Source organism: Anas platyrhynchos, chromosome 23, assembly GCF_047663525.1.
Source record: "Anas platyrhynchos isolate ZD024472 breed Pekin duck chromosome 23, IASCAAS_PekinDuck_T2T, whole genome shotgun sequence".
NCBI lineage: Eukaryota > Metazoa > Chordata > Aves > Anseriformes > Anatidae > Anas > Anas platyrhynchos.
In genome coordinates, this window is record NC_092609.1 from 5,441,610 (window position 1) to 5,466,242 (window position 24,633).

The following is a 24,633-nucleotide window of genomic DNA, read 5'->3' on the forward strand; positions in this document are numbered from 1 at the left end:
CAGATCCATGCAAGGAGCCTGCAGCTCCTTCTGTGGCTGCAGGCTCCTTGCATGGACTGACTCCTGAATAAATCCCTGAATGGCTTATTCATTGTTCAACCTAGTGCATCCAACATTCCCATGGTTCCTACCCTAATTCATGGTGATCCTTTCAGCCTCACGTGAACATGCTTAAGCTGGAAATTTGAGGCAGCTGCATGCTGCTCATGGTCTGGAAATGAAACACAAGCAGGTTTGCACTCCTGTATCAGCCAAAACCCATGTCTAGAATTGTTTGCTAATAAACTTCTCAGCAAGACATTCTATCTGGTATACAGAGGTGACATCCTAGAGGATGTATGGGAAGGGACTGTACCAGACAGCCTATATATTGCTTATGCAAAGTAATGCTAATGAATAAGGTTGTTCCCCAAACTGGAAGGAGACATGTCTTTAAGCTAGGGTTAATTCAGGTCAGGATTCATAGATGGCCAAGGGTGTGAGGAGCACCTTTGCTCTGGGAGGGTCACGGTGAGGATGTAGAGCACGGCCCCTGGGATCTCTCCTCCCACTCTCGGTTTGGCTTCCAGAGAGATTAATGATGAACAAAACAGAGCTGGAGACTGTTAGAGGAGGAAAGGAGCAGCTCAGAGCTCTGCTGATCAAAGGAATAGGGGGGATTAACCCTAAGTGATTAACCCTCAAAGTATTTGAGGAAATTAAGCAATATAATTTATTGTGAAATTTTAGATTGATGAGCTATTTAAATGGAACTGGCTGTGGCAAGTGTTAATTTGTTAAGAATTGAGAGTTTTTTGCCCATGCCAGCCATCTTGAGCAAGATGAATCAGCAGCTGAGGGTTTTATTGGCTGTTTTCTCTGCATGAAAGATGTGTTTTGCTTCACACTGGGCAATGGGTGAGATCCTCAGGCATCTTCCCCATCCCTCCACGGCAGTGTTTCCTACATTTCAGCAATATCGGCAGCAAAGCCTGGCTGGAGGGTCAAATTAGAATCATAGAATCACTTAGGAACATCAAGTCAAGTCCAACCATTAATATTGAGGAAGCACAGCTACTTGCTTGCCCTGTGCAATTGCTTCACTGCACAGGGAATATTTTTGCAATAATGGGGGGGGAACAGCTTCTTGGCACATTGTTTTATTAAAAAAAAAAAAAAAAAAAAAAACAAAAAACACCTTTTTTGTGATTTTTTTAGCTTGTTGCAAACCTGCAGCAGCTCAAGGCAGGATTAAATGCTGTTTAATGTGGATTTTTGTTCTTTAACTTATGCTGCTGGAGTCTTTTTAAGGAAAAAAAAATGCTAATTTATCCATGTGCAGTCTGACAGACATCAAGGACTGCAATGCACTTGTTAAAGAGATAATCACAGATGTTGCCAGCAGTTTTGCCCTTACATGTGTTCCAGTTACTAGCGGTTGCTGCAGTCCTTGGAAAAGCCAAGCAAAGTGCCACTTTCTGCTAATGTCTATGCAGCCAGTGGCGGTTCGCATACTCCATTCAGCCATTATTTGGGATAAGAACAGCCAGTGTTCATTCAGGCTGCACTTTTGCAAGGCTTACACTGGAGACTGGGGTTCTAGTCGCTATTCTTGTAAATCCTCCTTAAATTAGGGGAAATTGTGTCCTTTCTGGAGGCAAGGTTATATATTGCATGGTCCGGGAAGAGCTGGGCATCACCAATGTGACTTCCCAGGCTGGCAGTTTAGCTCTTGTAAGGAGAGTTAGCTCTTAAAAGGAGAGGTTAGCTCTTGCAGTCAGCCTCAGCCAGCTTATCTCTTTCCATGTCTGTCTTCCTAAGTAGTGTTAGCACTTCTCATCCACTTAAAAAGACTGTGAGCTATGCTCTTTCTTCGGGTTTTCTCTTGGAAACTGTGGATTTTTTTGGCTGTGAACCTCATCTGATGACATATTTGAAAGCAGTCATTTTTCCAATAGCCAGGTACAGCCAGCATCCCATGGACATATGCAAACTGTGCCCACATTTGTTTATAAACCAGATGAGACTCCTGGATATTAAATATTACCCTTGATTTCAATATGCATGGAGCAGGCTAAATTGAATTACATAAATCTTTATATCTTGATTTGACAAGCTATACAGCAGAAACACAGACCACAAGAAGGAAATAGAGTGTAGAACAAAGAAATCAGTGTGCAATGGCCAAAACACTGGAAAGAGGTTGGTTAGCAGCCCAAAAATCAGAAAGTTTTCTCTTTTCTCACAGTGGAAGTATTGATAAGAGTTAGCACCTTTTTTTTTTTCACTTTTCTTTTTCATTTTTTTCTGGTAAATAGGGTACAAAGTGCTCATTTTTTTACAGTTTAACTAAAGTTGAAAATACTGAAAAAGCAGAAAAATGTTTCCAAAAGGTGATTTCCTCTCTGTCTCACTGATTGCCACCTTGCAGAAGCATTGTATGACCTATACATGCCTTGTTTGGTAAAACTATCAACCACGTCACCTTGGGCTTCTTACCGAATCAACCTCTTATTAATCAGTACAGATGTGTTCACTTCTTGCATATTGTCTCTGACTACAAGAGAATGGGTATTTGGTCAGTTGTATTCTTTAATTATGAGATTCCCTTCCCAGTTAAATCTGATTTAGATGGTGATGAAAGCGGTGCTGCTTCTGTAGTGGGATTACACTAGTTGGCTCTTAGCAAATGAACATGGTGCAAAACTCAGCCAGGGACAGCTGATTAAAACCCCTGCAGTTCTGGGTTTGGCACATTAAGTGGCGTGCTGCTGCAGTGTTGCTTTGGTTTTGCCAAACTTGGGAAATAATTTCTGGGTGTGCTTTGTAAACAGGCTCTTCTGATAAGCCAGTGGTCAAAGTGAATATCACAGTAATAAATCACCTCCCCCCACTTTATTTCTTCAACTTGCTTTTAGATTTTTAGCTAGTTACCATGGTAACTTTCCACCTCCCTTTTTCTGGTGAGTGTCCAAAGTCACAGATGGAGGTAGCCTTGGGAAGACGCATGTGAGCCAAGCAAAGCTTTGCTGTCTGTCTTCTGCAAAGTTGGATGCAACCCCATATGGGACATCTCAAATAGGGACTGAAGCTTTATGAGACTGATGGGTGTAGGCTGCAGGAATACCAGACCTCCTAGTTTAAGTTGTTTCCTCCATCAGGACATTGATTGCCAGCCTAAGTTTGTTGCCACAATGAGTTCTGGCAGAGATATGAGTTACTGCCTGTACTCTGGAGTTGGTTGACCCTACATTGGATGTCTGGCTTGGAAACATCAGTGTTCAAACAACCACTGGCATTCCATCACAAAAGGTGTTGACTTTTCTGTGGACATCTATATACACTCAGAGATAACAATTGCCTCCACTGCATCTGTTTTACCCATGTCCCCATGCAGAATTTGGCCATCCAGATTGCATTTGGTTTGTGTTTTTTTAATTTGTTCTTGCTTCCTGCCACTCATTATACATGGGAGCAAATTTAGGACAGAGATTTTCAGAAGAGATTTGCAGCTCTCTGGAGCAATTGTAATGAAATGGTCTAAGTGTTTCTAAGCACCTCATGGTTTTCAGGTCTCCCTCTTCAAAGTTGGCTGGTAGCCGGCACAGCCTTGCTTGGAGCAGGGCTAATCCTTCTCTTTTTTTTTTTTTTTTTCAGTTCTTCTGGGTTCTTCTGATTATCTTTCTTATGGAGCTGCTGCTGATATGCATTGAAATCATCTTTGAAAGCAAGGTGAGTGCAATCAGGAGGCTGGAGAGCTGCACATTTGCTTAGCATGGCAGCATACTGCAGCCCTGCATGTCATCAGGGGAAATTTCCTTCTCACCTCAAGTATGTGTCCGTGTATGTCCTGAAACTGGAAGAATTTTATTTTTCTTGCTCTTCTTGGGTTGTGCCTTGCACTTCGGAGCTGCAGCGGACCTACAGCACCACCCAGAGCTCCTGCCACAGTGGCAGCTCCCATGCAGCCAAAATTTTTTTTTCTCTTTTTTTTTTTATATTTTTTTTTCTTTTTCTTTTTTTTTTTTTTTTCAAGGGGACTCATTAAGTTCCTCACCTCACTTTTGTTAATTGATGGCTTGTATTTGCAAGGACAGGATTGAGTTATAGATGAACTAAGAAACATCGGTGAACACTTCCAGTGCATGTCCTTTCTGTCTGCCCACATTCTGGTGAAGAAACCCTGCCATTTTCAATCTTATTTTACCATTGTAATTGATCAAATGATTAAATATCAAATCTCAGTTTCTGATGGCTCAAGGAATGTGCAGACCAGGAGAGTAACATCTGAAATAAGTACTTAGGGACTATAAAAATCAATTCACTTTTGCACAAACAGCTTGATGCTTTCAAACCTGTTGGGTTGAAAGGTTGGTGGGCTATGGGTAGTTTGAGGATTTAGGTACTTGGTGAGCCCCAAAGTGGAAGAGAGAGGCAAAGGAGGAGGACATTGCCTTTTGGATGCAGCGTCAAATTTTGTCCAGCAGATTTTGAGAGCTCTCCAAAACTCTCCAATTATGGGAAAATTAAGGGTATTGGGTCACCAGCAGGGAGACATGATTCTCTAAGGAAAATCAGCACTTGAGTCTTTCCCATGCATAGAAAATCAATATGTGCTGGCACACAGTGGCTTTATTTTCACGAAAATTGGCATGAAATCCTCTGCTTTGCTCCATCTACCTTTGTCTGCCAGCGTTCAGCACCATCCTGTGCTTCAGACATGTTGCATGGAATCCATAGAGAGAGGGGATCACAGCTTTATGATTAAGCTCAAGGATACAGTAAAACCATTGGTGTGTAAATTGTCCCTTAATTTAAATTTAACAGGCAATATCAAAACCCAATTAAAAATCAAACAATGAAGGAGAGAGAAAAGAGAGGTACAATGTTACGAATCCATTTGACCTAAAATTGTTAGGAGGCGCAAATCTGTATTTGCAACAATGTTTGTTTATTAAACTTGTTAGAAAGATTTAATTGGATTTAGTATTAAATAAGATGGTGGGGAGGGTGCAATGAGGAATTAATTTGGTGTCCTTGTAGCTGTTGGAATTTTGAAATATACCCTGTTGATATGTAATTTTTTAAAAAAATTTTGAGATTATTGAAGATAACTGGTTTGTTGTCCTTGAAGCAAAGTGAGTGGAGATGTCTCATAACAGAATTTAATGATTTAACCCTGCAACATTTAGCTCCAAACTTGAAGTCAAGATTTAATTTGAGACACTGCCCTCTAGACTGATGTCTTCTTGGAGGGTGACAAGATTTCAGGGTGAGCCTACATAGGGGAAAAAAGCAGGGAACAGTGAAGCTCAGGCATTGCCTGTTGTGATTGTTGTAGCAGTGGGAAAAACACAAATTAACATTTTAATAAACTTCCACATGAGCAATTTCTTAAAGGCTTTTTAAGTTCCCCTTCCCTGATCTCTTGCTGTTGGCAGGCTTTGTTTAATACTCCGATACGCCTTCATTTTTTTTCCTCAATGTTCTTCTTCCTTTTCCCAGTTTGCCCACCCTCTAATTTTCATGTCAGAGTGAATTATGAAGAACAATGTTTTCTCCCCCCTTCTTTCTCCTTGCTTCTAACTCAGAAAAGGTTCCCTTTTCCTTCATAAATATCTCTGCCTGGTGCTTTGTCAGGAACCAAATGGCAAACCTGTGGTGTGCTTTGGCTTTGCATAAAATATTTTACGGCTCTGCTTCCAGCTCACTAATAAGCTTTCCATTCATCTGTGAAATGCATTTTTCATTCAGTTAGTCTTTAATTTGAAATGCCTGATGTGTCAAAGTGTTCTCAGAGATACAGCACAGAGAGCATCAGAGAGAACCCAGACCGGTTGTGCTGCTGCCTCTCCAGGCACAATTGAATTGCTGGATGATTTGTTGGGATTAGCAGTGATTGAGGGCTCTTATGAGGTCTCTGCTCCTGTGTTGTTTTCCTCATCTGAGGGAAATACCACCACGCAGCTGGTGGAGTTGGCTATCACAGGACATTTTGCCTATTACGGCTGCTCCTAATGCTTGTGAGGGGTTACAGTTATGTCGGTGGATGGGATTTGAGGGCTTTAGGGAGCTCCCAAAGAAGTCACCCTAAAAAATCAATTTAATATGCAGCATATAGGAAAAGTCAAATGAGTAAAGGATCACTTTACGAGATCAATTGCAGCATGCAGGCAACAGAGAGATGCTATGAGATGCTGCTAACCAAGAGTGCTCAAAAATGATGAATTTTTCCCCAAGAAACAGGGTTGTGACATCATATGGGTTAGATTCTTACTCTGGTAACAGCTGGTGAAGCTTGCTATGAAAAGTTTTCTCTGCATATTTTTCATGGTTTGTAATATTTTCACATAGTCTGTTCCATATGTGAACTATGATTTCTGCTTTTTCCCCAGATGAATACGGTATTCCACTCCAACATCCAAGAGGGCATCCGACACTATTACGATGACCTCGACTTCAAGAATATCTTGGATTTTGTACAAGAAAAGGTTTGATTTTGCACAGGGGACAGCACTGGGGAGGTCTGTCTGTGAAGTTTTTCAAGCATATTATACTACTGTGAATGGGAAACATAATGAGTGATTTACTTTGTGCATCACAGAATCACAGAATCACAGAATTTCTAGGTTGGAAGAGACCTCAAGATCATCAAGTCCAACCCCTGACCTAACGCTAACAGTCCCCACTAAACCATATCCCTAAGCTCTACATCTAAACGTCTTTTAAAGACTTCCAGGGATGGTGACTCCACCACTTCCCTGGGCAGCCCATTTCAACGCCTAACAACCCTTTTGGTAAAGAAGTTCTTCCTAACATCCAACCTAAAACTCCCCTGGCGCAACTTAAGCTCGTTCCCCCTCGTCCTGTCACCAGGCACGTGGGAGAACAGACCAACCCCCACCTCAAAACTGAACACAGTACTTGAGGTGCGGCCTTACCAGAGCCAAGTGCAGGGGGACGATCACCTCCCTAGCCCTGCTGGCCACACTGTTTCTGATACAAGCCAGGATGCTGTTGGCCTTCTTGGCCACCTGAGCACACTGCTGGCTCATATTCAGCCGACTGTCCACCGTCACTCCCAGGTCCTTCTCTGCCTGGCAGCTCTCCAACCACTCATCTCCCAGCCTGTAGCTCTGCTTGGGGTTATTGCGCCCCAGGTGCAGGACCCGGCACTTGGCCTTGTTGAACTTCATGCAGTTGACCTCAGCCCATCAGTGCAGCCTATCCAGATCCTCCTGCAGAGCCTTCCTACCCTCGAGCAGATCGACACACGCGCACAGCTTGGTGTCATCTGCAAACTTACTGAGGGTGCACTCAATGCCCTCATCCAGATCATTGATGAAGATATTAAAGAGGACTGGCCCAGCACCAAGCCCTGGGGGACGCCACTAGTGACTGGCCTCCATCTGGACTTGACTCCATTTACCCCCTGGTGGAGGGGCTTGGCCAGCTCCTCCACCAGTTCTCTCAGTACCCTTGGGTGGATCCCATCCAGCCCCATTGACTTGCGCACATCCAAGTGCCGTAGCAGGTCACCAACCAGTTCTTCGTGGATAGCGAGGGCCACATCCTGCTCCCCATCCCCTTCCACCAGCTCGGGGTACTGGGTATCCAGAGAACAATCGGTATTGCCGCTAAAGACTGAGGCAAAGAAGGCATTGAGCACCTCCGCCTTTTCCTCATCTCTTGTAACTAAGTTTCCCCCCGCATCCAGTAAAGGATGGAGATTCTCCTTAGTCCTCCTTTTTGTGTTGATGTATTTATAAAAACATTTTTTGTTATCTTTAACGGCAGTAGCCAGATTGAGCTCCAGATGAGCTTTGGCCTTCCTAATTTTGTCCCTTCACAGCCTCGCAACATCCTTATAGTCCTCCCTAGTGGCCTGCCCACTTTTCCAAAGATTATAAACCCTCTTTTTTCTCCTAAGCTCAAGCCACAATTCTCTGTTCAGCCAGGCTGGTCTTCTTCCCGGCCAGCTCGTCTTTGGGCATGTGGGGACAGACCGTTCCTGCGCCAGTAAGATTTCCCTCTTGAAGAGCGCCCAGCCTTCCTGGACCCCTGGGCCCTTCAGAACCGCCTCCCAAGGGACTCTACCAACCAGTGTCCTGAGCAGCTAAAAGTCAGCCCTCCAAAAGTCCAATACAGTGGTTTTACTGGTCCCCGTCCTGGCCTCGCCACGAATAGAGAACTCCACCATTGCGTGGTCACTCTGCCCAAGACAGCTCCCGACAATCACATCCTCCACCAGTCCTTCTCTGTTTGTGCAGAGAAGGTCTAACAGGGCACCGCCCCTGGTAGGTTCACTAACCAGCTGCGTCAGGAAGCTATCTTCCACGCTCTCCAGAAACCTCCTAGACTGCTTTCTCTGGGCTGTGTTGTGCTTCCAGGATATGTCAGGGAAGTTGAAGTCCCCCATGAGTACAAGCGCTGAAGATTTCGCAACTTCTGTCAGTTGCCTGTAGAACTCCTCATCCGTCTCCTCATCCTGGTTCGGCGGTCTATAGCAGACCCCGATGAGGACACTAGCCTTGTTGTCCCTGCCGAGCCTAACCCAAAGGGACTCGACTTTGTCATTCCCAGCCTCGAGTTCTACAACATTGAAAGACTCTCTAATATAGAGAGCCACACCACCACCCCTTCTGTGCTGCCTGTCCCTTCTGAAGAGCCTATAGCCAGGCATTGCAGCACTCCAGTCATGAGACTGGTCCCACCATGTCTCTGTGATGGCAACCAAGTCGTAGCCTGCCTGCTGCACGATGGCTTCCAGCTCCTCCTGTTTGTTACCCATGCTGCGTGCATTGGTGTAGATGCACTTCAGCTGGGCCATTACTTTATCCCCCGGCCTTGCTATTGTTCCCCCTGGCACAGCCCCAACAATCCTTGCTTCAGCCCCATCCCCCTTCTTACCTAGTTTAAAGCCCTCTCAATGAGCCCTGCCAGCTCCTGGCCCAGGATCCTTTTTCCCCTAAAAGATAGGGACCCGTCTGCGGCCATCAGGCCGGGTGCCGAGTAAAGTGCCCCATGGTTGAAAAACCCAAGATTTCTGCGTTGGCACCAGCCCCGGAGCCACGTGTTTAACAGGTGGGCTTTCCGTGTCCACTCTGTACCCCTCCCTGCCACCATAGGGATGGATGAAAACACCACCTGCACTCCCGCTACATCCACTAACTGTCCCAGCCCCCTAAAGTCTCGTTTGATAGCCAGTCTCGTTTGATAGCCAAAATTTTGCTCTTTTTACCTAGCTTTACACTGTGCTGCTCCCCAAGCCTATTCCACAGGTGATTTTGGCCAGCCTGTGCTCCTGTGAGAACTATGAAAAGCATGTTCAATTCTGTAATGGAGCACAGATGAGAAGATCCCACCCATATATTTATATTTCCCATTCCTGATTGAAAACTGCCTGATTATTTTTTTTTTATTGCTATCACAAACTGCATGGAAACAGTAGGTGTAGGAATGAAATATAATGCACAAAAGCTGCTTTGGGAATGTGGTAACCCTTAGGTGGGCCACCTTAGATAACTTTCTTTTCTGGGACATGTAGGCAAGCACTTGACTGATTGCTGATGTGTTTCCACATGGTAGCTTTGAGGAGAGCTCCCAGTTTTCCATGGGCAGCACTGCAAGCTGCCCCACGGACTGGTGAGAGAGGTGCTAGTCTGCACCTTATCTGGTGTTGGGGCTTGCAAAGTCTCCTCTATTTTTTTTGTTTGTTTGTTTGATTTAATTGTGTGTTTTCACATCTCTTAATCGTGATACTTAATGCTTAGATCCTTCCAGATCTTGGCAGCATCCTTCCCCTATTCTCAAGCCAACCTGCAGTTCGATAAACTATTCACCTTGCAGCTGTCTATTTTTAACCAAACTTTTGGTATTCCTCTGCCACTGTTGCCTCGTATTTCATGCACTGTGTGGTTTTTTGAGTTGCCTGTGGTTTCTAGTCCTGCTTTTTATTAAATTAACATGCCTTCCTAATTACTATCCTCTACCTCCAGCTAGATGGTTTCCCACAAGCCCCTTTCCTTCCATCTCACAAAATCCCAGGTAATCATGCCTCAGCAAAGCAATGATGCATCCCTCCAAGTACATTGAAAAGCCAGACTGAGGGAATAGTCCATGATGTGGTACCACTCAGAAACAAAATCCCTAATTTATACACAGGATTAAGGCAAGAGATTGAGTTGTGTTGCCAGCAATAGGTTATTGATGAAACTCTGCCTTGCTAACCATTCTCTGAGAAGCTGTTTTGCTGCAGTATAGTTTAGGACACACTTCGTATCACACATGCATTCAGCAGAGAGCTTGCAGACCTAATTTAAAGTCAAACTTGAAGCTTTTGTCCACACCATTAGGAGTTTGGCCATTTTGGACAAGTATGGTTGGCTCTAACATATGTGTTTTTCCAGTAAAGTGAGGACCTGCTCCTGGGAATTAAGGAAAAGTAGATTTGCTGCTGTTTTGAGCGAGGATATGAAGTTTGACTGTTATTTGTTTTATTGTGAAAGGAAACACTCAGCTCAAAGCATTTGATGAATTCTTTGAGGAAAAAAAAAAAAAAAAAAAAAACACTGGAAAAAGCAAAACCTCAAGATCTAGGAGAGGTAAAAGGGAGAAATTACATCCAACTTGCATGCTCACAGCTTGGTTTTGCCAGTAGAGCTGCTTTTCAGAGCTGCTTTCTCTCACCTCAGCTTGATTTCTCTCCTTTCATTGTGGGTTGGAGCATCATAAATATATAAATCTTATCTCTAGCTTTGAAGGAGACCAAGAAGCTCCTTCCTCTTTGATGTAGTTGAAATTCAAGGCTGGTGGTGGCCTCCACATTCCCTTCTCTTTTTAAATACCTACTTCTGACTCTTGGAGTTGTCATTACTGAACCAAATGCATTAATAAAACTGGAAGACCTCTAAAGGTTTCAAGACTTCACTGATTTCAAGAAAGATCTTAATCTTTTTTTAAAGTTTGGCTCCAACCTCTCTAAAAAGGTGCTGTAAGCCAGTCCTCTCTGTATGAATGATAAATGGATGCTGCCACAAGCCAACACAAATGCATGTGGAAACCATCCTTGATGAGCCCTGGCAAGGAGGTTAGACCACAGATCTCTAGATAAAGCAGATCTGTTTGCGGGAAGGTTTCTGTATCTCCAAACAACCAAAGACTAGGCACTTATTATATAATCTCACCCCCTTTTTATGACATTTTTGAGTCTACTTCCTCACTTGAGTTTTTGTTTAAGTTTTCAGGGGGAGATATTCATCTCATAGCATTTCTGTCTGTACTAGAAGTTAATGGCTACTTCTAATATTGCCGATAAGTTTTTAGCATTCACACATTTTCTTCTGTAGCAAGAGAAGGAGCTTTGCAAGAACTTGCTGCTCGTTGCTGCGAGTTTTTGTATTAGAGTATAATTTGCAAGCCGGGAATGACAGCAACATCAGCAATTGAAATGCATCCTACTGAGATAGGAGTGGGGAGAAGCAGTGCAGAAGCATAATTTCTTTTAAGAGAGAAAATCACAGCATTCTTGCATTCTTGCTGTTCTAGGCATTATGCTCAGCAACACTTGGATTAGATTAAAAAAATGGTGGAGATGCTGATGCCAGTGGTCTCATAATGACTTGGACTTGGCTCCTGTGGGGCTTTACAAGACCCAAGCAGCCCAAACCACTTTGGAGGGATGAAAATTTGCATCCAGTCTGGAAGGATTGCACCCCAGCTTGGTGGTTTTGTTTGTTTCTTTTGTTTTGTTTTGTCAAAACACAGGCCCAGAGCACCCTATTATCACCATTTAGTGCTTATTCTTGCCATTTTGGGGGGTAAAAATCTTGTCTACTCATTGGTTACCTGGCACACAGCTCATTTAGCTCAGACAAAACCATGGTACACCCCTTAGGTATTAAATTTTGCTTAAACCCTCTCTCAAGCAATGCTGACTGCTTCCAAACATGTAAACCAGTATCATGTATTAAAATAAGTAATTATGGTCCTTTCCTAAATAACAGATGTACATAGAAGTGCCAGACAGTAATTATTACATTACCATGATTATGGCACAAATGAGGTGGTTTTACCTGCCAACACCTACTTGGTTTTGCTGTCTGTGAACAGGAAGATATTGAAATAAATTTGCCTTAAAAATAATATTTACACATTTATATTATTTGTTTTTGCTGAACAAAGGGTGCCCTTTGTGCATGGTGTGCCCTTTGCACACCATGGATGCAAGGCTGGAAACCAAAATGACTCAGTTTGCTGAAAATCACTAACTGCAGCTCTGTGCTGCTTCTTCCCTTGTGTCTTCTGAATGGTTTGCTGAGTGCAGGTGGGAGAGGAGAGTTCAAACCACTTTGCTGAGAACAGGAATTGAATTTCAAAGCACTGATAGGGCTGTGGTTTTTGCTCATACCTGAGCAGCTCCAACCTCAAAGTAAAGCTTGGAGAGCTGAAGGTGTTATGCTTGCAAACCTGCATCTTTATTCTTCAGGGAAAATAAAGGCAGCTTCCACCCAGCATGGCTCGTTTTAGTGCATTTCTTCAAGGCCACTGTACAGGGCTATGGTCATTAGCTGTAATAAGCCCGCATGTCAGGGGTTGTAGCAGCAGTACCCAATGTGTAGTACTTCTTGGTCTTTTTTTTTTTTTCTCCTCCTGTGTATTAGCTCTCTCTGAGGTCTGGGAACCCATATGAAAGTAAAACACAGACCCAGATCTATCTCAGCTTATGAAAAATAAATCCAGGCACAACAGTAGTTCAGCTTAAACCTCTCCTTGCAGGGAAGAAAACACCCTGGTGAGCCTTCCCACCAGCTAGTAACACTCATTACAATGATTTTGTACCAATTTTTTTCAGAATTATAAAAGCAAATGGAAGAAACTTCTTTGTAGCATGGGAATACAAAGTAGGGTAGAATATCCAATATCCCTTTAGGGGTTTTTCTCTCCTCTTTCTGGACAAGTTTTGCAAGCTTGTCTCCCTCACTGATACAGATGGGACTAAAAGTAATAGATGAATTAAAGGTAGGAAGTCAGAAATTAGTTTTCAGTTTGTGGGCTGGTAGCTCCTGGCCATATCTGCCCATTTCACATGGGAGGAGGCCATGAGGACCCAAAGAGCTGATGGCTTTTCCTGCTCCTTTTCACCAAGTATTGTCACCAACCTATGAGCAGGAGAGGGAACAGATACTCATGGGGTATTAATTAAACTTGTTCTGGAAACTGCTCCTTGGAGACTGGTGCTTACAGAAATGCAGAAAACCTGGAATTTTCTGTCTTGTCAAGCATACACACAGCTCTCCTGCCCACTTCAGGCTTTTCTTTCCAGGGGGAAATGTAAAGATTCGAGTTTGTTTACCAAGAGAAGGGATGATTTGATATGTAATAAGCCCAATTTTATTCCACAGAGAACAGAAAATGACTTTCATTAAACTTTTTATTTTTTCACATTATACAAGAAGTAGAAAAAAGAAGTTTTTTCATTTGTAGCTGCAGCATTTGATCTCTAATTTAACTTAATTGGAAGAGAAATCCCTGTTAGACTGCAGAGTCTTATTAGCATACTGTTGAATAACACCAACTAGTTGAGCAAAGAAATACATTTATTCAAGGTGCTGAAATAGCCGTCTCTCCTACACACCCCAATAGGATGGATTAGTTACCTATAATTAAATCAGCAGGAAGAAAGCATGAATGAGCCTGATCTTTCCTGGTCCTGTGAAAGCCACAATGCCTCCTACACATGCATGTACATCTCTATACCTGCTACACACTTCTAAAATGGGGCTAAACCAAGCTAAACGTCTGCTTTAGCTTTTTTGTTTGTGTGTTTGTTAGTTTTTAACACAGAGTCTTCAGCTTCCTGGAAAGTAAGAAATCATCCCATAAGTGAAACCTGGTGGGATGAGTCCTGTGGCTGGTGTGCTGCAATAGATGGTTACAGGCTCTTCAGGGGGGACAGGCAAGGTGGTGGGGTGGCGATGTATGTGAAGCATGGGCTGGACTGTGTGGAACTTCAGGTTGGGGATGGCAAAGTTAAGCACCTCTGGGTAAGGATTAAGGGACGAACAAATAAAGGGGATGTCATTGTGGGAATCTATTACAGACCACCTGGCCAGGACGACAACGCCGATGAATTATTTGCAGAACTGAGAGATGCCTTGAGATCAATTCCCCTTGTCCTTATGGGAGATTTCAACTCGCCAGACGTCAACTGGGATCACCACACAGCTGACACGAGCAAGTCCAGGAGGTCCATAAAGCACCTAGATGATAACTTCTTGGTGCAGGTGCTAAGGGAGCCAACTAGGAAAGGTGCCGTCCTTGATCTGTTGCTGGAAAACAGAGAGAGTCTTGTGGGAGACGTGGCAATTGGCGGCTGTCATAGTGACCATGAAGTGGTTGAGTTTAGAATTTACGGTGACAGAAGGAAAACTGCCACCAAAACTTCAGCCCTGGATAGGGGGAAAGCAGACTTCAGGCTGCTCAGGGAACTAGTCAGCAAGGTCCTCTGGGAAGCTGCTTTTGAAGGCATTGGCGTCCATCAGTGCTGATCAATCTTTAAGCACTACCTCCTAAAAGCACAAGATCAGGCGATTTCAAAATATCAGAAGGCAGGCAGGCGGGACAGAAGGCCGGCATGGCTGACCAGGGATCTTCTATTGGAGCTTAGACAGAAAAAGAAAGTGTACAGCTGCTGGAAGGAGAGTCAGGCAATGAGGAAGGAATACAGGGATGCTGGTCGTGTTTGTAGGGAGAAAATTCATGGGGCCAAAGCCCAACTAGAGTTGAAGCTGGCCATGTCTGTGAGAGACAATAAAAAAGGTTTTTTTAGATATGTTAACTGAAAAAGGAGAACCAAAGAAAACATAGGTCCGCTACTTGACGGGGAAGGTCTCCTCACAGACAATGACATAGGCAAAGCAGAGACATTTAATGCCTTCTTCACCTCTGTCTTCAATGCCGATTATGGGCTTCAGGACCCTGGGTGTCCTGAGCAGGAGGACCATGATGGTGGGAATGACAAACTCCCATCCAACCCTGAACGTGTGTGGGATTTGCTGCTCCATCTGGATCCATACAAGTCCATGGGTCTGGATGGGATCCATCCCAGGGTGGATCCTGTGGACCTCTTTATACCAGCATTGCAAAACAGCACTGAAGATGCAGTGCAAGGCTGGACAGGAGATGCATCAGCGAGTTGGAAATGTTGAGGTTTGCTCATCTGCATGTCTCACTCTTTCCTTTTCTTTTGCAGTTTTCTTGCTGTGGTGGTGATGAATACCGAGACTGGGAGGTTAACCTATACCACTCGTGCAATGGCAGTGGGCCACTTGCATGTGGGGTGCCCTACACATGCTGTATCAGGAAGGTAAAGCATCCAAGGCATGAAAAGTTTTTACTTCTTGTTTCTGTACTTGAGTTTCTTATTAACTGTGTTGCCATTTTGAAAAGTGGTTTGAGACAGCATAAGCATTTCATGCTAAAGAAACTAAAATATACATATATATGGGCTACACTGCATTTTAGTATGGTCTGCTGTTTTAATGCAGCATAAATAACAAAGAACTGGGATATTAATTGCATTTGTATTGTGCCACGGATTTGTTAGAAATGCTGGGTTCCCATCTCTCTACCTCCTATGGGATGAAATGCTTTGGAGGATGGTTTTGCAAAGACTTAAATGCTTGGCTGTATCACAACGTGGATCCAAATTAGCTGTTGTCCTTTGTCTTCCTCTGTAAGAGCATACATTTCTCAGCCAGCTGCCACAAGGTTTAGCAGAATGGGGTTCATGTGTGCTGGCATCTACTTTTAACAAGGAGGTTTTGAGGGTTTTGTCATAAATGGAGCCATGAGAAGAGTTCAATTTGCACCCTTGTGCAATTGAATAAAAAAAGTCTTGTGAGCAAATGCAACTCCAAGGCTGTATTTCTGACATGCTGTGAACTGGGACAAGGTCTCCCCTTGGAGGGAAGGTTGGGTGTGTTTCCTACTGCGTGACCATGAAGGTTTATTAAACTGATTTTCAGTGCTGCAAGCCAAGATTCTCCTATGTAGTGCTGCTGAGACTAAGCTAAGTGCTCTCACACTGTTTTGCTTAATATAATGGTCTGCCTTGTTGCAATCAATCTAACACATACTGAGGGAAAACGGAAAAGCTCAGCCAAGACTGGGTAAAAAAGTGCAAATATCCCTGGCTACTGTGGCTAAAAAATTATATACATGGTCCTAAAAATGAGTTACTTAGCATAATCCTGACTTTAACACTAGTGATGGGCCCAGGAAGTCCAAGAGCCCTGAGTTAGAGGACCATGACTGGGGAACAATAAACTCAGCCAACTCTGAACTAGTGAAGGATTTGCTCCTCCAGCTAGATGCACGTTAGTCTGATGGGATTCGTCAAGAAGAGCTGGCTGATGTCACCACCTCTCAGTTATTTTTCAGTGGCCTTGGGAATCTGGAGTGATCCCAGTTGACTAGAAGCTTGCAAATGTCCCAGTTTCCAAGAAGGCTAAGAAAGAAGGCCCTGGTAATTACAGACCTGTCAGCTCATTTCAGTGCCTGGCAAAATTGTGGAGAAGAGTATTCTGGAAGTTACTGAAAACCACCTGAAAGACAACACAGTCATTTGTCACTGCCAACATGGGCTTACAAGGGAAGTCCCGTTTAACTAACCAAATTAACTTTGACAACAACGTTACCCACGTAGTTGACCAAGGGAAACCAGTAAATGTGAACTTTTTGGAATTCAGCAAAGCTCTTGATGCTGTTTCTTACAGTATCCTTCTGGACAAAACGTCCAGCGTACAGCTGGACAAATACACGCTACAAAGGCTGAACAACTAGCTGACAGGCTGGGCTCAAAGGGTAAACGGGGTTACATTGGGCTGGTGTCTAATGGGTACTAATGGAGTTCCCCAGGGCTCCATTTTGGGGCCAGTTCTCTTCAATGTTTTATACATGATATGGATGCAGGACTGGAATGCGTGCTAAGTAAGCTTGCAGCTGATATTAATTAGGAGGAGCTGCTGACTCCCTTGAGGGCAGAGCGGCCTTGCAGAGAGATCTTGACAGTTTGGAGGGCTGGGCAATCACCAACTGCAGAAAGTTTAACAAGAGCATGTGCTGGATTCTGCACCTGGGACGGGGCAATCCTGGCTATATGTGCAGACTGGGGGATGAGAGGCTGGAGAGCAGCCCCCTGGAGAGGGATCTGGGGGATCTGGTTGATGGCAAGTTGAACACGAGCCAGCAGTGTGCCCTGGCAGCCAAACGGGCTGACCGTGCCCTGGGCTGTTTCAGGCACAGCACTGCCAGCTGCTCAAGGGAAGTGGCCGTCCCACTCTGCTCTGTGCTGGTGAGGCCTCACCTCAAGCACCATGCACAAAAATGGTGAAAAGTCTAGAGGAGAAGATGGAGGAGGAGTGGCTGAGATCACTTGATTGTTTCAGCCCTGAGAAGAGGAGACGGAGGGGAGGCCTCGTGGCGGGCTGCAGCTTCCTCTCAAGGGGAGCGGGACGGGGGTCAGGCGCTGCTCCCTGCTCTCTGGTGACAGCAATGGGACCCAAGGAAATGGCATGGAGCTGTGACAGGGGAGGTTCAGGCTGGATATTACGAAAAGGTTCTTCACTGGGAGGGTGGTCGGGCACTGAAACAGGGAAGTGGTCACTCCTGCTGGAGTCCAAGAAGTGGACTTGGAGTCCAAGAGTTGGACTTGATGATCCTTAAGGGTCCCTTCCAACTCAGGATATTCTATGAAGTGTTTGGACAATGGTCTTACAAATAGGGTTGAATTTTCTGTGGTCCTGTGTGGAGCCAGGAGTTTAAGTCAATGAGGCTTATGGGTCCTTTCCAATTTGTGATACTCTATTACTCTGTGATCCCAGTGGCAAAACCTCCTTAGAGTTAAGAACAACAGGCAGAATTACCTCCGAAACCTGGCCATTCCCCAAGCTTTATGAATTGCACAAGGAAAACATAGCATAAATCTGTTATTGTTGTTATCTTTTTTATTTTTTTTTAAAGGAAAAAGAGGAACTGTGAGGTGCTTTATTATTCATCTAAGCATGACATGCAAAACAGCTGCAAAAATAGTTTTTATCTCTAATCGGGGTGTTGATTAAGGATCTTTGCCAGCTCCCAAAGTTGAATTAGAAATTCTTATGTTGTCCTTTTGTATTGGTATTAAGTATATGCTGGAGAAATCAGGTGCCTTTTTCATTATTTTTACATTCCCTGTGGTATGTTGGAACAATGTGGGAAACAAAGCTTTGCCTGACTGTCACTGTTTGAGTTATAAAAATCACAGATGTGTAATATAGTGGGATAAGAAATAAGGCAACTTTCTGGCTTCACATTTTAATGAGCCATGTCTGGAGGATGCTCTAGCAAAGGACTCCAGCTTCTGGGAGGGAATATTGATGGCAAATTCTGTACAATTTTTTCAAGATTTAAAGCCTGTGAATGTGTCTCTGACTGCCAGAGAGGTTTTATTGAAAGTGAGACCTTGCCAAATGAATCTAAATCTCCACATGGAATGAAACTCTTGGCAAGAGCAGTAAGCAGGTAGATAGATGTGGCCTCTTTCTTCAAATTTATTTGGTTTTTGGCACTGCTTTTGGTTATGAATCCATCGCTATACAATATCAATAGTATATTAAATGAGTTAGGAGAGCATGATCCCTTGGAAATTTTCCACTTACTATGACATAGAACAAGCAAATAAAAATATTTTTAACAAGAGAATTAAAAATAATAAAAAATAAAAATAATAAAAAACATAATTACATTTTAATAATAATTGCATAATTTCATTATAATAATAATTGCATAATTGCTTTTGCATGTCTCAGTGCATAGTTGTTACCTGAAACTGCAATGTTGTTGTGGAGGTTTTCCTTGCAGGCTGATAAGATGGGAAAAGCACTTCAGGATGAAGGCAGTATCTGTGCATGATACTCTAGATATACCTAGTTGTTCTGATCAATGTACAAACCCTATTCAAAACCCTTTCCTCCAAAATATGCTACTTAAAGGCTGAAGAGAAGATTTTGTCCAGGTGGCCAAGAAGGCCAATGGTATCTTGGCTTGTATCAAGAATAGTGTAGCCAGCAGGACCAGGGAGATGATCATCCCCCTGTACTCAGCTCTGGTGAGGCCACACCTTGAATACTGTGTTTAGTTTTGGGCCCCTCACTACAAGAAAGACGTCAAGGCCTTGGAACGTGTCCAGAGAAGGGCAACAACTCTGGTGAGGGGTCTGGAGCACAAGTCTTATGAGGAGTGGCTGAGGGAGCTGGTATTGTTTAGCCTGGAGAAGAGGAGGCTCAAGCGAGACCTCATTGCACTCTACAACTTCCTGAAGGGAGGTTGTGAAGAAGGTTGACCTCTTATCCTAGATAACAAATGATAGGAGTTGAGGAAATGGCCACAAGTTGTGCCAGGGGAGATTTAGATTAGATATCAGGAAAAAAAAAAAATCTCTCAAAGAGTGGTCAGGTGCTGGAACCCAGCCCAGGGAGGTGATGGAGTCACTGTCCTTGGCAGTGTTCAAGAAGGGCCTGGACAAAGTGCTACGATATATGATTTAGCAGCTTAGTGGGTAGTATTGGTGATAGGAGGACGGTTGGACTAGATGATCTTGTAGGTCCTTTCCAGCCTTGTGTTTCTATGATTCTATGAATTTGTCTGTGCTGGTTCAGAGATGAACCACAATGATCTCTCCACTGAATAACCCTTGTACCAACCAGTTTAAATACACCAGTTTGTAGGGCAAGAAACCCTTTTCTTCTTTTGCAACAAAATGTTGTCCTCTATTTGCACCTTCATGAATGAAAGATGGAGAGCAAAGCATCCTGTTCTCTTAGAGGACCTTTGAGTTTTAAGTAGAGAGGTACTAGAAGATGTTGTATGGAAATAGAGTATTATGGAAAAATGAATAGATACTGATAGGATCAAGCCATGCAGTACAGCCCCATCTAGGCAGGTTTTGGGTGAATACCAGCAAAGTGGTCAGGTTTTTGATCATTTCTTCTGCTCTAGGGTGTCTCAGTTCAGTCCTCCAAACCAAGGCAATACAAGACAACAATATCACATGCTGCACATGATCCTTCTGTATTCGCCAATTCTGAGTAATTTTCATTGGCAGGTCCAACTTCAGAGCTTTTGTTAGACCTCGTACGCTTGTCAAACAAATCATTTGTTTGTCAGGGTGATTGGTTGGTGAGCTTGTCTGAAGGAAGGAGTATGAAACATGTTTTCAGAAGTGTTGTTAACCTGTCATTCATTAAATGCAGACATAAAACCATCCTGTTTTCAAAAGAAGACCCTTCTGTTGCAAAAGCCTCCAGAGCTTTGCATCATATCACATTGGGCATCTTGCAGGGCAGACTGATGTGCATCAACAAGAACAGACATCCTCCAGAAATGCTGGCTATTTTAAAGAGTCTCATATCTAAGGTCACAGGCCTTAAAGTCTTCCCTAGAATAAGGAATGAGCAAATATACACCTACTGCAGTGGGGGCCCTCTGTATCCTCATCGCTAAGTACTTCTCTAAATGGTTTTCCATTGCAGTTAGGCCTTCTCCTGTGGAAGACACAGGGTAGCTGTGCCTCTGCCAAGCACAGTGTCTCTGAGCCCCTCGTGAAATATCTGATTTTGGGGGTGGGAAACTGTTGGTTAAAAGAAAAGTGCAAGGATTGCAGTCCTCTGCCCTTGGTGGGTTTTAAACACCTGCATTTGTTGCTGTTTTGTGATCTCTGAAGGCATCAAAATTCACTTGGGAAGACTAAGGATGTCTCCTGGTTTTTATGTTAGAAATATCAGTTCAGCTCTGACTTTCACTTCCATGCAAGACAATAACAAAGATAAATCAAGGCAAAAAACTCATTTGTCCACAATTTACCCAAATACAAGCTGTTGAGAGAATTACTCAAGTGGATGGTCAGAATTGGAGATGATTGAGAAACCCTTCATTATTTGATGCAAGAAGGAAGAAAATTGGTGATAAATTTGCACCATAGATGGATGTTGTTCAATGGATAAGTCCTACAGAAAGCTATGATGTTTCACCAGTAAGGATCCCATGATGTCCATGGAAGTGAGTCTAAAAAACAAGGATAACTGAAAGCTGCCAAGAACTAAATGCTTTAGTTTTTCTTTGTTTGTTATTTGTTTTTGTTTGGTTGTTTTGTTTTGTTTTGTTGGTGATTGTGGTTTTTGAGTTGTTTTTTTAAATGCAAACCAAATAAATGGTTCCTGGATCATGCGCATATTCCTTTATACCACTATTGGCAACAGCATGTGCCTTAGGAATGTCTCAAATTCTCCTTATTCTGAGGGCTTCCTGTTTCATGGTCCCAGTGCAGGATGAGACCTCACCCCAGAAGTGCCAGTGGGCTGATCTCTGGATGTCTCCATAAGTCTTTAATACACACAAGGACTAATTATTCTCCTTAACTATGCCCAGTTTATAAATAGCGTACTGAAGTGGTGACAGATGGTTGTGGTGTGTGGTGTTTTTTTTGATAGCCCTGTCAGTAATGTACAGAGGTACAGATGCTCTTGGTAGTGTATTGCTGGAATAATTTCCCTACCAATTACGGAAGGAACGAGCTGCAGCTTTATGGCTGGAGCCTGTCTGAAGGTGCACATTTCTTTTATGCTGTGTCTTGCAGGAAAGTATAATTTACCCCTAAATGTGCACATTTCTCTTTTTCATCTTTGTGCCTCTAAAGCACAGGTAGTTTTTGTTTTGTTGTTCAGGAGCTTTTACTGGTTGTCAAAGTCATCTTACTGAAAGTGTAATAATTTCAGCATGTTATTATTTCATGAGTATGAGGCCCCTTTAGAAATACATGGAAGCTTATGGAAGCTGCTGTTTTATTCTTGAAATAAGCCATATATAAATAAATAAATAAATAAAGATCAATCCTGAGAGGTGCAAATTACCCAGCTAGCTCAGGGTGTTCTGGAGCTACCTCATAGCTTTCCTTTTTCTGGGATGAGCAAGAATTGGTTTTGTAACTGGTGTTAAAAAATGTTGTAATCAATTCAAAAATGTATCCTCTTCCATCCTGATGGAAGCAGAGGAATTTGGTTTGATTTAATTTTATAGAGCTACTGCATAGCAGTATTTGGCTGGGATTTCTGCAACTTTTTAAATGCTTTTTTTTTTTTTTTTGGGGGGGGGGAGGTGGGCGGAGCAACAAAGGTCTAAGCATTGTGGATCCCTAAAATCCTTGGGTTTCTCCCCAAAGTGCTGGGAGACTTTTGGGAAATTCCCCCTTGACTTCTGTAGAACTAAATACATTTAATCTTGGTGAAATTACCTTTTTATTAAGAAGGTGAAATGTGACTGAATATGTGAGAAAAAGTGGCTGGAATTGAACGAGAAGAAAATCAAGGTAACATTTTAAAGAACCACTTTACTAAATTCTCACACGATGCGGAGTTGCTTTCAGCTCAAATCACTGGACAGTCCTGTATCACTGGATAGGGGAATGCTGAGCAGATTCTGAAATGGCTGAGACAAGTTGTTTAAAAGAATAATTTTTCAAAAAGCAACTTATTGCTGGCCCAAGTCAAGCTGGCATCTACAATATCAGCAATGCATCTGAGGAAAAAGGATTAAACAGTAATAAAATGAAGTTTGAGGCTGTTTGCCTTGTACTATGCTGAATGGTCAAGGCAACTGGGCAAGTTTTTCTATTTCTTTTTAGTTTTATTCTTTTTTTAATGTCCCCTTTGGTTTCCTCCAACCTAAGTTTGCACTAATTCTCTGTCTGCAGGTCCCTGGAGAAGTCATTAACACCCTGTGTGGATACAGGACACTCGATAAAGAGGTAACTTTTGCTTTTTCCTTCCTATGTACAATTTTTTTTTGTGAAACCCTTCCTGAAACCATTTTTTTTAAAAAAGGTTATCTTCAGGGAAACCCTGCCTCACAATGGGAATCTCTTCCCCACCAGGGATAGCTGTTACTGCAGCTGTATATAAATTTATTTTTATTTCTTTACTCTAGCATCCCTGCACAGGCTTGCAGAATGTGAGCGGGCTCATCTGTGCAGGCTTTGGTGTGGCATTTCTGAGAGCAACGATCTCTCTACTGGATAAGTCCCAGGAAATGCTGGTCCCGAGTTGTGATTTAAGGCTTGGTGGTAGGAGAGAAGCTGCTTTTGAGGCCCTCAGGGGTGATTGTGGGGTATATCACGGCAGAGAGCTGCAGTATGACCTGTAAATTTAAGGGACTGTTTTTTTGTCAAGAAAACCCAAGAAAATATCAAATCCAATAAATCAATTCCCAAATGTTTGTCATGGCACTCCTTTGGCTTGCGGGAAGGAGCAAACACAAGAAATAACATCTTCTTCCAAGTGCACCATCTAAATTAAAACAGTGCTACTTCTTTTCAATCTGCTTCCAGCGCCTGGAGTTGCTTAATGTCATCCACGTGCGAGGCTGCATCCATGCTGTCGGGCTGTGGCTTAAAGACAACTTTGAGGCCACTTTGGGCATCGTTTGCTCCATGCTTCTTCCCCAGGTAGGTGGTGAAACTGGTCAGCATCATCTTGCCTTTTATCTCCATTCTGGAGGAGGAAAACAATTTGGTTTTAGGTATTTTTCCCCACTACCTTTACATATGAAATCTGTGTCTTGAGTGTGAAATGTCACAGCAATTTTAAAGAAACTTTAGCAAAATGCTGGCTTTCTAATAACACACTACTAAAATTTAATTAATGTTCAAGTAATAGTGTCTATAATCAAGGCATTTCTATGCTAGACCAGCAAATCCTTTTACATTTGTTTTTACAGTTCTCTTCAAATAGAACATAAATATTAACAAAAATAAACCATAATCATAAACTTAGCTGGGTTTGCCATACATCATGAAATCCGTTTTTGAGCTACTTGCTATTAACAATGGCAGATGATCCAGGCAATTTTGCAGCACAAGTCGTTAAGCTCTCTATCATGGATGCTGGATATGGAGAGAAACTTTGGGTCACAGCAGAGGCTACCCTTTTGCAATGCTGTTGCCACTGTGCTAGCAAGGAGGTGAAACTCCAGAATTATCGTTATTGTGTTGGTGTTGATTCCTTTTTTTTTTTATATGTATTTCCTTCAAATCTTGCAAGTGAAAGCTTTCTTTTTTTCTCCCTGGATGTAACTTTGGATTTGCCACTGGATGTACTTGGTGATGCTTTCATCAGATATGGTATTTTATCTAAGTGGAAGTGAAATTACTCTTTTTCCTGGGTTTCTACTTGCAGTGAAATGTAGAATACTGGCTGAATAAATAGAAGCTGCTTGAGAAACATGTGACAAACTGAGCTAATTTTTCAAAGGATTGAAAAGGATTTCTCCTTGATGTCTCAGATGGCCTGAATGAAAAAATAAATAAATAAATAAATAAAAACAGACAGGGGCTCAGTGTGTGCCCAATCCTAGCTGCAATGCTCTGCTTTTATAAAGTGCTTCCTCCACGGTGTGCAGATGAGCAAGAAACTTCTACTGTGCTACTACCAGGAAATGCAATGGTGTGGTGGTTTTACTCAGCTGGGCAGCTGAGCTTCACCACAACTGCTCTCTCACTCCCCCTCCTCAAATGAAAAGGGGGAGAAAATATGATGGAAGGGGTTCAAGGGCTAGGGTTCA

The 24,633-nt window shown here is 43.0% G+C and overlaps 1 protein-coding gene across 5 annotated transcripts in view; it reads left to right on the forward strand.

Annotated features, from left to right (window-relative positions):
• Positions 1 to 24,633, forward strand: part of LOC119713567 (tetraspanin-15-like) — a 78,775-nt gene that overhangs the window by 40,005 nt on the left and 14,137 nt on the right. For 4 of the 5 annotated variants that reach the window (XM_072027083.1, XM_072027084.1, XM_072027081.1 and 1 more), the window contains exons 3-7: positions 3,637 to 3,711; positions 6,375 to 6,470; positions 15,233 to 15,346; positions 22,769 to 22,822; positions 23,402 to 23,518. In XM_072027083.1, coding sequence (XP_071883184.1) covers positions 3,637 to 3,711; positions 6,375 to 6,470; positions 15,233 to 15,346; positions 22,769 to 22,822; positions 23,402 to 23,518 — 456 coding nt within the window. The remainder of the gene's footprint in view (positions 1 to 3,636; positions 3,712 to 6,374; positions 6,471 to 15,232; positions 15,347 to 22,768; positions 22,823 to 23,401; positions 23,519 to 24,633) is intronic. The other variant, XM_072027082.1, reaches the window with a different exon arrangement.